Source organism: Mus musculus, chromosome 15, assembly GCF_000001635.26.
Source record: "Mus musculus strain C57BL/6J chromosome 15, GRCm38.p6 C57BL/6J".
Classification (NCBI taxonomy): domain Eukaryota; kingdom Metazoa; phylum Chordata; class Mammalia; order Rodentia; family Muridae; genus Mus; species Mus musculus.
The window spans coordinates 9,630,888-9,643,976 of NC_000081.6; the positions used below are offsets into that span (position 1 = coordinate 9,630,888).

Sequence of the window (13,089 nt, forward strand, 5' to 3'; positions counted from 1 at the left end):
TTGTCCTAGCGATAATTCAATCATCACAGGGCACCACACATACAAGACCAAAATAAAAACCACACTAAGTTCTATTCCTCTGGTACAATACAATCTGTTTGTGGAAACACGACAACCAAACCAACCGCACAAAGTGAAACAGTGATTCTCTCAATACAGTTTCTCTTCTTGCTTAACGTGAACAAGATAGACATAATTCCTTCTCTTCTCTGTGGGAGATGCTAGAAGAGACCTTGAAGGAAGTAGAGCCATGCAGAGGAATTGGTTGTAAAATGATCAGCAATAATACATGTGTGCTTGTTGTCTTCCAGTCAGTGACGGTTTGCCCTTGTACCACACAGGGGCTGCGCATGGGCTGGGCATGTGTTCCGTGAGTCCCTGCACAGTCCTAATGCTACAAAGGTAGTTCCTCCACTTCCAACCCATTCTTTCTCTATTACAGATAGTTCCTTGATTGAAGAAAGAAGGATTACGCAGCATTTTCCAAAGACAATTATGTGATTACCATGTTTTCTAGGGTAGCTTGGAAGGCAGCTTTGCATGGAACCCATTTGGGGAGGTAATTATCTAGTTGTTTGTGATCTAATATAGGTGACTGAAGATTTTCTGAAGGATCGTCATCTTTAGTCCCTGACAAACACTACAGCTTCTGATTTTGAGCATCCTGGATAAAATACAAGCTGCCCCAGTGATCTACTACTTGATGGATCATCCCATCACCGTGTTCTTTCTTCATGTGATGAACTGAAAGTTATTCTCCAGCATATCCACTCTTGGCTTTGATGAAGTTTATTGCGTAGTACCAAACAAAGCTATCTGTGTCATACCCGTGAAGTTAAACTATTAGGACAATATTGTTGAGACACTAGTGTTTCAGAAGGACTATTGACTCTGTGGTCACACCCAGTTCCTTCTTTCACTTACTAGGTGGAAGTATTGAGCAGATAGTGCCATCTCAGTTTACCTCAATTTCCTTATCAATGAAATGAGGATGACGACAGAACCTTTAGCATAATGCTGTTGTCATCGTTTACTGTGCTCTGGAAATTTCTGAGAGTAATGGCTGGCGTGTACTCTAATGTTTGAGTTTACTTTGTCTGCTGTGGGCATTGCTTCGATATCTTAGGATAAAAACCCCAAATCTATATATTAATGAATGGATACAGCCATATCATTCCACAAGAGTGGTTTATGTCTCTGACTCATGAAAGTGACTCGTCAGTCTGCTGTGCCTTCATCACTGGATCTCAGCTGCTTCTTTCATAAGCATTTGTTAAGACTGGTTTGCGTTATTTTCTTGCTATGCATTCAAAGTGATACCCTGAGCTCTTGTCTGATAAGTTTAGGCCAGAGCACTTGACTTCGTAATGTGTAAATTATGCATTTTGGAGCCAAGCATACTCCTTAATAGGCTTAATAATGTTCTTAATAATGTCTCAGTATTGTCCTTTGGTTGAAACTCTTTTTAATCAATCTTATCTTTACAATCCATGTAACACGACTACATAGTTTTCATTCTTCTGATATCCCGATTCCTTTAAACCTCCCATGTGGCTATAATATAGTTCTTCATCAGTAGGGAGTACACTTCAAGTCATTTATTTATTACCGGACTAATACTTTTGTTTCTGCGCATTCACACCTATTTGAGAAAGTCTGAATTAGACACATCAAGAGTTAATAATATAATATTGATAACAACATACTATAATGATACTAATATGAATGTAGGTTCTTTCAAAGAATCAGTTGTACTATATTTCAATTTTTTGAATGGGTATAAGGTGAGTGCAATGTCTGTGTCACAAAAGAACACGAACTGAGTTGTTTAGGCATCATGACACACCATTAGACACTAACTGCTACTTGAACAGAAAGTCTTCAGAACAAAAGTATATGATCTGATAACCTGGATAGCTACTGAGCAAATAATGGACATGGAGAATATGCAGTGTTGGCGCAATGAGAAGGGGAAGCATCCTAAGGTGTTTCCTAAGCATCCCAAGTGAGGTGAAACAATATATTGGTGCAAAATGGGACAGTCAAAGATTTACCTCATCATGTCTGACCCAAAACATAGCTCTGTCCTAAAGAATATGAGAGACATGTTACTCCAAGTCAAATATAAGTAGACTGTGAGGGACCATGGATTTAAGTTGCTCTAAATTGCATGTTTCATTGTGGAAGAAGCTTAAAAAATCTAAGACAGTAAAAAAAATGAATTAATGCATCTGTCAAATAAATTGATGGGCATATTAGTAGGTGTGTTATAGTTTAACAAAGAACAAAACAAGAACAAAAAGCACACACAAACGCCACACACACACACACACACACACACACACACACACACACCTGTAGTTTAGAGATGGAAACTGAAACTATGGGAAAAAAATACTAAGGTAGGAGCTACTATAATTCTTGAGGGTTTTCTGTTCTTTTAGGTTTCTGTTGACTTTTTAGACCTGCCCTTGGAGCAGGGACTGTCTCATTTGAGGCTAAAACTTCTAGAATTGAAGGGTCATCTGTTTAGAAAAGATTTGCTGAAAACCTACGATGTCTAAGTCATATCACCAGAGATACTTTATCATTTTCTAAAGTATCTTCTAAGTTGATCAGTTATGATGAGAAATGGCTCCCCTTCCATTTCCCCTATGAGCCACTAGTCTGTTAACAAAAATTAAGTAAGTATAGCTTGGCCATGATAGCTTTGATAGTCTCCTAAGCATCAATAATTTTAGACAGATTTGTTTGTCCAAGACTCTTAACCCCTAGCCTCCCTCAGGACATAAGGAAATTGATCCATTGTAAAAATTGTGTGTGTATGTGTGTGTGTGTGTGTGTGTGTGTGTGTTTGAAATGCACATTTTAAGACAAGCCCTTTTCTTTTTATCAGTTTTTTAATGCAGGAATGCCTTCCTCAAGATCCACAAAACCATCATTTCAAAGTATAGTTATTTCTCAAGGCAGATAGCATTTTAAGGCTCCTATATACAGGAAGGAATCTAACCTCCTATCTACACAGGCACATAGCAGGTGCACAAAATCACACTCTGACCCAGATAAACATGAAATTAAAAGTTAAAAAACTACAAAGCAAACACAATTGACCCCACGCCTCCATCCTGTATCAATCCTTGAGCTCTCAAAATCTGTGTCTATAGTCATTTTGTCTTGTGACATCTAACAGCTAAAGGCTGATATGTTTTTTTCCCCTGATCACAGCAATGGTACCCATGGTTGTAACGTAGCCCAGAAATTATGGTAGGGCAGATTTCCTTGGCTATTGTGGCCACCTTTAAGTATTCGAGAATCTGGTCAGGTAAATACCCCCGTTTCAGACAGCGTCTCTGCAATCTCACAGAAACTTCACAGGGACAAGAGATGTCCAGTAGCTGCTTGAGATTCAATGTCTGTATGATTGCTTGGCTGGGATAAAACAAACAAACAAACAAACAAACAAACAAACAAAACAATTTTTGTTAGCTAATTTTACTTGGCAAGGCAGAATGCGTACCACACAGAGAATGCATACCACACAAAATAAGCAAAATGAGCAAAAAATGATTCATGCTCAGACCCCTAACATTCCAGATGGACTTGTTCCCTGAGGAATAAGGTTGCAAAGAGAGCCTGTGTCACCATGCCCGGCTGTCCCTACCTGCATCAGGGAAAAGAAATGATTCATTGTGATTCCGATAGAGTCCTGCAGCCAGCTCTCATTAATGATATCAAGCCTCTCCTGTTCCGCCTCTTCCTTCCTCGCTTCACAGATGTCCCATAGGCGGTCTCGCAGATCCTGAGTGGGAAGAGAAACAGAGCAGCTGTGTATGAGAATCGTGCCTTGTACAACTTCTGTGCCATGGACCCGAGAGCCGTTGTTTCTGGAGATGTCCCTTTCGAAGACACACCTAACAAGTTTGTGCGTTAGATTCTTTTTTTAAAATATTTTTAATTAGGTATTTTCCTCGTTTACATTTCCAATGCTATCCCAAAAGTCCCCCATACCCTCCCCCGCACTCCCCTACCCACCCACTCCCACTTTTTGGCCCTGGCGTTCCCCTGTACTGGGGTATATAAAGTTTGCAAGTCCAATGGGCCTCTCTTTCCAGTGATGGCCGACCAGGCCATCTTTTGATACATATGCAGCTAGAGACACGAGCTCCGGGGGGTACTGGTTAGTTCATATTGTTGTTCCACCTATAGGGTTGCGGATCCCTTTAGTTCCTTGGGTACTTTCTCTAGCTCCTCTGTTGGGGGCCCTGTGATCCATCCAATAGCTGACTGTGAGCATCCACTTATGTGTTTGCTAGGCCCCAGCATAGTCTCATAAGAGAGAGCTATATCAGGGTCCTTTCAGCAAAATCTTGCTAGTGTATGCAATGGTGTCAGCGTTTGGAGGCTGATTATGGGATGGATCCCTGGGAGGATGATGCTCTTGTTCTCTCTGATCAGATGCCCACAGGTCTCACAAATCCACTTCTATCCCATTTTCCATGGATAGCTCTACTTGTGCGTTAGTTTCTTTGTTAAAGTGGTATCACTTTATGTGAATTTAAAAACAAAACAAAACAAAACAAAACAAAAGCAAATATTGTTGGTGGGAAAAAAATACACTTTTACATTTGAACCAAGACCATGAATTTGTTGCTTATCACAAATACAGCATCCTTTGACAAAAAATTGTTTGTAATGGGGATGATCAACAACAGCTCAGCAGCATACCAGGCTGTGGCCAGTAAGGAAGAATGTGAATAGGATAATGTATAACATCATATTTACACATAGCAATAGGCCTATAGTATGGGCATTTGGGAATATTTCATTTGTTTTATAATTTATATATAAGTATACTAAAATTATAGTGGTTCTGAGTATTGAGTTCTTCTTAAATGTATTGTTGACATATCTGATCACCCAGTAAATGCCAGTAAGCAGCATTAATTAGCTCATTCCTTATCTTTATTTTTATTAAGAGAATACTGGGTCATAGAAAAGGTGTTTTCCTCACGTGAGTAGATGGTAAAGCTAGGATGTGAATCTTTGGGCTCGAGTAATGTATAGCACTAAGTTATGCTCCAGAAGTGATATTAGATAAGAGTAGAATTTAAGACATCAAGTACTTTAGGGGCTGATGTGGCTACACTGTTTCTAGGAATAGACAGCCCTGCAGGTACACTTTGTCATTCTGTCTTCATGCATTGGATAATGCTTCCTTGGAGAAGCAGTTTGCTGATGACTTTAGGTGCTTGTATATAGATTCCTATGCTGAAACCTAACACATTAACCCATTGGCTATATTTCTATGGCTATAAAATGGGATTGTTACTGGCAAGTACCTAGGATCACTGCTGTGTGGATAAAATAGGAGAGTGGCAGCAACTGCTGGATGCTGAGTATTTAGAAATGGTGGTTGCTGCACTATATAGTCAGTGTGTCAAAATCTGTTGCATTGAAAGAGGATAGAGGTGTCTAAGCTACAGTAGTGTCAGTTTCATTTTCAAAGATCACCTATGCACAAAACACAAAAATATAAAAGGGTAGAGCTGAGTTTTCAACTAACATTCCCTATATCACTTTTAAAAAATGGACGTGAAGCCTGGTGTGGTGATAAGTCTTTCTTTATGCCCAGCAATTGGGAGGCAGAGGCAGGTGGAGCTGAGTTTGAGGCCAGCCTAGTTTACAGAGTTCCAGGATAGCCAGGGCTGCACAGAGAAACCCTGTCTCAAAAATAAACAAATGGATGTACTTATCCCAAACCTAACTTTTTTCATAGGCATGAAAAGAAGGCATGTTTTGTTTAGACTTCATAATTTTCTCTACTGTGTGATCCTGCTGAAAATCCACTGTTTAAAAGTCTGACAGTATTTTTGATGAGGCTTATTATGTCCAAACATATTGAACCTTTCTCAAGTAGAAACCATGCATCCTTGGAGGAGCAATTTGATGAGGAGTCCCTTGTATATATTCTAATAACCAAAGCTTACTCAGACGAATGTGTGTTGCCTTGTTCCCACTTTGCTCTTCCTGTCAGCAATGCCTTTGTCTATATACAGGTTGATATTTTAATTGTAATATTTAAATTTCTTACTTGCTCATTAGTCAAGGTTTGTTTTTTATTCTCATTAATTCTGTTCTCCTTTTCTCAAATTTAACTTCTATATTATTTTTGAAATTATATTGATTTATATTCTTTCATGTATACAGAAAAACAATCAAGCAAAGTAAATAAATTCACTAAGTACAAACATGTGTATCTATGTAATCTAATGCTGACATCATTCAGGATCACCTTAAAATATCTGCCTAGCTTTCTCTAAACACTAAAATGAGATTTCTATCATGGTTTTATATTTTAAATATTAAAAGTAAATTGTGAAGTTGTAAAAAATGGTAAAAATAACCGTGAAGTTATATTTAATACTAGATTGAAGTCTTTTAAATTGGCCACTACTGACAATATAATAAAAATTTCTAAATTAATTATGTGAACATTAAAAACTTTCTGCATAAAAACTCACTTCAATGCCAACATCAGACTTGAAATATATTTATAATATATTATGAGTGAATGGTTTTTATTCGTAATGCATGACTATAAATAAAATGTTAAAATAATTGAGTAAAAGATTGTGTTTGTCTAAGATCTTTGAGACATTGAAAACTTACAAATTTTTATATTCAACTTAACTTAAAAATTAATAATAGAGAGATCAATGTTACTTTAAACAACAGGCTATAGGAATGAATCTCATATTAGTTATATAGTATATCTAAATTTTTGGCAACTTAATGGGTAAAAATTAAATGTTTTCTTAAAATTATCCCAAGAAAACTGTTAATTAATAATGTTAATCATTATTAATGATGTCAATATGTATATAGCTGGTTGAAATGTTATTATATAATTTTATATTAAATTGACACAAAATTACATATTAAAATTGGCCTATAAAAGTTTGTTAGTGAAATATGATTAATAATAGAAACATCGTCAACAAATTATAATAATGTTAACTAGCCATACCACTTAGTTATAAAATTGTTGCTGTAGTTGAATATTTATTCACAAAAAAAACAATTTTGTATTGATGAATAAAAGTGTTGAAAGCTATATATGTGCTGTGTACCATTTTTTGAAAATATTTAGGAATGGTTAAAGCGTATTTGCGTGTACCTAGGGAATAACCATAGCAAATATTAGTAGGAATTATGGACTTGGTCATTTTAAGTCTAATTTATACTCATGATTTAATTTATCTACAATAAACATGTGGTACATTTGGATTTTAAAAAAGAATAAATAATATATCCAGACTACTAAATTTCCCCATTTTCTACCAACAACTATCTATAAGAAAGAGACTTTAAGGGTGGTTCTATGAGAGGCGGGAAAGAGACAAAAGGCAGTTGTAGGATTTACTCGGATACATTATTTTGAGAAATGTTTAAGGACAAGTAATAGGTGAACACCTCTTAGGTGAAAGCTTCTGGCACCGCCCTGTCATCCAGGCCACCAGGCTGCCTTGCTGTTTTTGTGAGAGATGGCGACTGTTTTCCCAACTGGTCTTCTTGACCTTTATGTCACTACAAGAGCATTTAAAACCATATACCTAGGTTTCCTGTCTTTCCTATCAAGTGACCTAAGACCTTAGGTCATATGGTTCCCTAAAATCTCTCTGCCCTCATCAGTAACCTCTCACCTATATTCACTTTGCTTTCCAGTCCTTGAGATTCTTCATGCACATCAAGACTTGTGATCTCTATGCCTTTGTTCTCCTTTATGATTGATTAACCTTCCTCTGTGCATGCATGGAGTTCACTCCAGCATTTTGGCTCTCAGTCCATTCAAATATCTTCTAAGTAGGATTTCCACATCCACAACAAGAAAATTAGTTACAGAGATGCTTCAACCTCTTGCCTCTTTTCGTAATGCCATCATAGACTTAAAAGACAAACAAACATAATAACACACTCACATTTACTGGGTTTTGATTATTCTGTCTAGATAGAGAATCCACAACAGAAATGAGGATACACAGTCCAGCTTAGTAAACTAATTAGTTTATCGTGGTTACTTAAAGGGGTATGGGGGTTACTTACAGAAGTGTAAATGACTCAAAGCTTATCAAGCATGGGTCCTGGCTCAAAAAACCTGAAAGCCTGGAGCTCACTGCATAACTTGCAAGTAGCTTGATGGATTAAAAAATATCTCTTCCAGGTGGTTCAAGCACTCTCTGCCTCTTCTAGGCAATTTGGCTTGTCAGAACCTCTTCTCAGAAGCATGGCTAATCTACCTGTCCCACGGTGGGAGTGCCTTTCAATAGTTTTTAGTGCTTATATAAGCTTGGGGATCCAGAGGTCCAATGTATCTGGTCAGTTTTTGGAATTCTTTTAACCAATATTAATTGTTTTTTGAGAATTTCATACAACATATTTTTAAAATATTTTATTAGGTATTTTCCTCATTTACATTTCCAATGCTATCCCAAAAGTCCCCCATACCCTCCCCACTCCCCTACCCACCCATTCCCACTTTTTGGCCCTGGCATTCCCCTGTACTGGGGCATATAAAGTTTGCAAGTCCAATGGGCCTCTCTTCCCATTGATGGCCAGCTAGGCCATCATTTGATACATATGCAGCTAGAGTCAAGAGCTCTGGGGTACTGGTTAGTTCATAATGTTGTTCCACCTATAGGGTTGCAGATCCCTTTAGCTCCTTGGGTACTTTCTCTAGCTCCTCCATTGGGGGCCCTGTGATCCATCCAATAGCTGACTGTGAGCATCCACTTCTGTGTTTGCTAGGCCCCGGCATAGTCTCTCAAGAGACAGCTCTATCTGGGTCCTTTCAGCAAAATCTTGTTAGTGTATGCAATGATGTCAGCGTTTGGAAGCTGATTATGGGATGGATCCATGGATATGGCAGTCTCTAGATGGTCCATCCTTTCGTCTCAGCTCCAAACTTTGTCTCTGTAACTCCTTCCATGGGTGTTTTGTTCCCAAATCTAAGAAGGGGCAAAGTGTCCACACTTTGATCTTCGTTCTTCTTTAGTTTCATGAGTTTCACAAATTGTATCTTATATCTTGGGTATTCTAGTATCTGGGCTAATATCCACTTATCAGTGAGTACATATCATGTGAGTTCTTATGTAATTGGGTTACCTCACTCAGGATGATGCCCTCCAGGTCCATCCATTTGACTAGGAATTTCATAAATTCATTCTTTTTAATAGCTGAGTAGTAGTCCATTGTGTAAATGTACCACATTTTCTGTATCCATTCCTCTGCTGAGGGGCATCTGGGTTCTTTCCAGCTTCTGGCTATTATAAATAAGGCTGCTATGAACATAGTGGAGCATGTGTCCTTCTTACCGGTTGGGACATCTTCTGGATATATTCCCAGGAGTGGTATTGTGGAATCCTACGGTAGTACTATATCCAATTTTCTGAGGAACCACCAAACTGATTTAAGTGGTTGTACAAGCTTGCAATCCCACCAACAATGGAGGAGTGTTCCTTTTTCTCCATATCCTTCCAGCATCTGCTGTCACCTGAATTTCTGATCTTAGCCATTCTGACTGGTGTGAGGTGGAATTTCAGGGTTGTTTTGATTTGCATTAAGGATGTTGAATATTTTTTCAGGTGCTTCTCTGCCATTCAGTATTCCTCAGGTGAGAATTCTTTGTTCAGCTCTGAGCCCCATTATTTAATGGGGTTATTTGATTTTCTGGAGTCCACCTTCTTGAGTTCTTTATATATATTGGATATTAGTCCCCTATCTGATTTAGGATAGGTAAAGATCCTTTCCCAATCTGTTGGTGGTCTTTTTGTCTTATTGATGGTGTCTTTTGCCTTGCAGAAGCTTTGCAACTTTATGAGGTCCCATTTATTGATTCTCGATCTTACAGCATAAGCCATTGCTGTTCTATTCAGGAATTTTTCCCCTGTACCCATATCTTCGAGGCTTTTCCCTACTTTCTTCTCTATAAGTTTCAGTGTCTCTGGTTTTATGTGGAGTTCCTTAATCCACTTAGATTTGACCTTAGTACAAGGAGATAGAAATGGATCAATTCGCATTCTTCTACATGATAACCTCTAGTTGTGCCAGCACCATTTGTTGAAAATGCTGTCTTTTTTCCACTGGATGGTTTTTGCTCCCTTGTCAAAGATCAAGTGACCATAGGTGTGTGGGTTCATCTCTGGGTCTTCAATTCTGTTCCATTGGTCTACTTGTCTGTCGCTATACCAGTACCTTGCAGTTTTTATCACAATTGCTCTGTAGTACAGCTATAGGTCAGGCATGTTGATTCCACTAGAGGTTCTTTTATCCTTGAGAAGAGTTTTTGCTATCCTAGGTTTTTTGTTATTCCAGATGAATCTGCCGATTGCCCTTTCTAATTCGTTGAAGAATTGTGAGGAACAGGTGTGGCAGCAGTCCCAAGATGGTGCCCGGGACTGCAGCTAAGTCTTATGACTTGCACCTGACTTCCTCATACACCTGAAAATAAGCCATGACCATCGTGAGAGCTGCACAGGTGCACCATGATGCTGGTGGTTTAAACAAGTCCATATTTGGTGGAGACATGCCCCTGCTTCCCTGACTGGCTGAAGCTTTGTGCCTGGTGAGATGACGTGGCCTGCCATGAGTGGATGGGGGCTGAGAGTATATAAGAGTGAGAGGTCCGGGGTTAGAGAGAGGGAGAAAGATGAGGAAAAAGATGAAGCAAGAGAGATGAAGACTGAAGTTTGCTGAATAAACTCCTGTTAGAAGAACTGGTGGTGACTGTGAGCATCCACTTATGTGTTTGCTAGGTCCCGGCCTAGTCTCAGAAGAGACAGCTATATCAGGGTCCTTTCAGCAAATGCTTGCTAGTGTATGCAATGGTGTCATCGTTTGGAGGCTAATTATGGGATCGATCCCTGGATATGGCAGTCTCTAGATGGTCCATCCTTTCGTCTCAGCTCCAAACTTTGTCTCTGTAACTCCTTCCATGGGTGATTGTTTCCAATTCTAAGAAGGGGCAAAGTGTCCACACTTTGGTCTTCGTTCTTCTTGAGTTTCATGTGTTTTACAAATTGTCTCTTATATCTTGGGTATACTAAGTTTTTGGGCTAATATCCACTTATGCTCACAGTCAGCTATTGGATGGATCACAGGGCCCCCAATGGAGGAGCTAGAGAAAGTATCCAAGGCGCTAAAGAGATCTGCAACCCTGTAGGTGCAACAACATTATGAACTAACCAGTACCCCGGAGCTCTTGACTCTAGCTGCATATGTATCAAAAGATGGCCTAGTAGGCCATCACTGGAAAGAAAGGCCCACTGGACACACAAACTTTATATGCCCCAGTACAGGGGAACACCAGGGCCAAAAAGTGGGAATGGTGGGTAGGGAAGTGGGGGGGAGTTTATGGGGGACTTTTGGGATAGCATTGGAAATGTAATTGAGGAAAATACGTAATAAAAAAAGAAAAGAAAAGAAGAAGAAGAAGAAGAAGAAGAAGAACTGGTGGTCGTGTCGTTTTTGCTGGTCGAGAGCAGACATGACAAATGGTGGCCCGTACGGGGACCTGACTCCCCCACCAATGAGTTCAGAACTTTCAGCAGTCAGTGTTTGCTGGCAGGGTAAGTTCACAGTAAGTGAAACTTACGACCCCAGGAGTTTGGGAAGGACCTCGGATAAAACAGAGGCGAATATAAAGTTGCCAGGAAGCACGCACAAAGTAAAAGTGAAACCATGGGGACAAGTTAAGGTTCATGGTTTTGGGACAAGTTGCACCAAGCACCATTGGGACTTGAGGTTTGTAGAGGTACAGAGGGTTTTACCAAAAGGGGGTTTTGCCAGTCTGGAAGTTAGTGAGAAATTTCATAGAAGATAGAGAAAGATGTGGTGCAGAACTCCAGAGAGGCTATGAGGCACTGAATCAGGTAAGAGAGAAGCGCTCTCAGTTGGTTTGGGTGTTTCCCCAGAATCACCGACAACAGCTGTGGGTCCCAGAACCGCTGACCAGAGCAATTCAGGGCAAGCAGAATGATGAGGACTTGGATATTCCTGTGGCTGGGAATGCTCCCACTAGTGAGAACTGAAGAGCTACATTGGGGAATTATGTCTGCGTTCCTGAAACCAATGCCATTGATGCATTCAAGTGTTTCCTCAATTCTTTGCATCTAATGCTTCGCTACAATTGCCTTTTTTCTATGCTACTTCAGCAAAAGGGATTGTTGTGTTTTCAGATGATTCAAAATATTTCACAGATGAGTGATTGTGTTCAGCTGTGTCTACTAAAGCTAATGCTACCTGGATTCGAGGGGTGTGGCCTGCCATTATATCCAAGGGCATTGGCACTATACCCTCCCAACCTAGATGGGCCCCCCTTCCTTTTTGTAGGAGTGTTCCTGATTCCCTTACACCTTGGGAAGTGCCCCTTATATGTATGGTTGTTATGTGGGGTGAATGGTAGTTGCACTGATCTTTCCCCCTTAAGCCAGGTGGTGGGAGGGGCCTGGGATAATGCAAATTTTATTGGAATGGTTCTAATGTGTTTGAAACTTCTTTATTTCAATTTGCTGGAGGAAGGAATGTTTCCTTTCAGGTACGCCTGTTTGTATGTGACCTCCTTTTGTGTTTATTGTTTATAAGATCCCTTGCCTCAGGGCTGATGGGAGCCCTGGGATGTATGCTTGTAATAGTGTGTGCGTTGTGTGTTTGGTGTATGTGTCGGGTGCAGCGTGTGCAGGCCCGCACTTCCACCATGGTGGCACAGGCCTTTGCCACAGTGGAGGCGGGACAATCTCCTCAGATTTGGCTTGCCGCTCTAAAGAAATAATGCTGCGTTATCCTGTGGGTTGTGAGGCTAAGCACTGCACAGAGGATAGCTTGCTGTTGGCATCCTGTGGAAGGCACATCTGAGTGCATGAAGGTTCAGTGTCCTAGTTCCCTTCCCCCAGGAAAAACGACACGGGAGCTGGCCAAGACCTCTTTGGGTGATGAGCCCAAGGGATGGTTTTGTGTAGGGCCCCTATGCTTGCACACTGGGGATCAGACCTCTACCTTCACCCATGAGGCTTGCTTGCAGCAATCAAGATCTGG

At 40.0% G+C, this 13,089-nt stretch overlaps 1 protein-coding gene across 3 annotated transcripts in view; it reads right to left on the bottom strand.

The window, feature by feature from the left end:
• The window catches only part of Spef2 (sperm flagellar 2), a 170,676-nt gene that overhangs the window by 52,695 nt on the left and 104,892 nt on the right, over window positions 1–13,089 (bottom strand). For all 3 annotated transcript variants that reach the window (NM_001305042.1, XM_017316668.1, XM_017316667.1), the window contains one exon: window positions 3,662–3,799. In NM_001305042.1, the coding sequence (NP_001291971.1) occupies window positions 3,662–3,799 (138 nt within the window). The remainder of the gene's footprint in view (window positions 1–3,661; window positions 3,800–13,089) is intronic.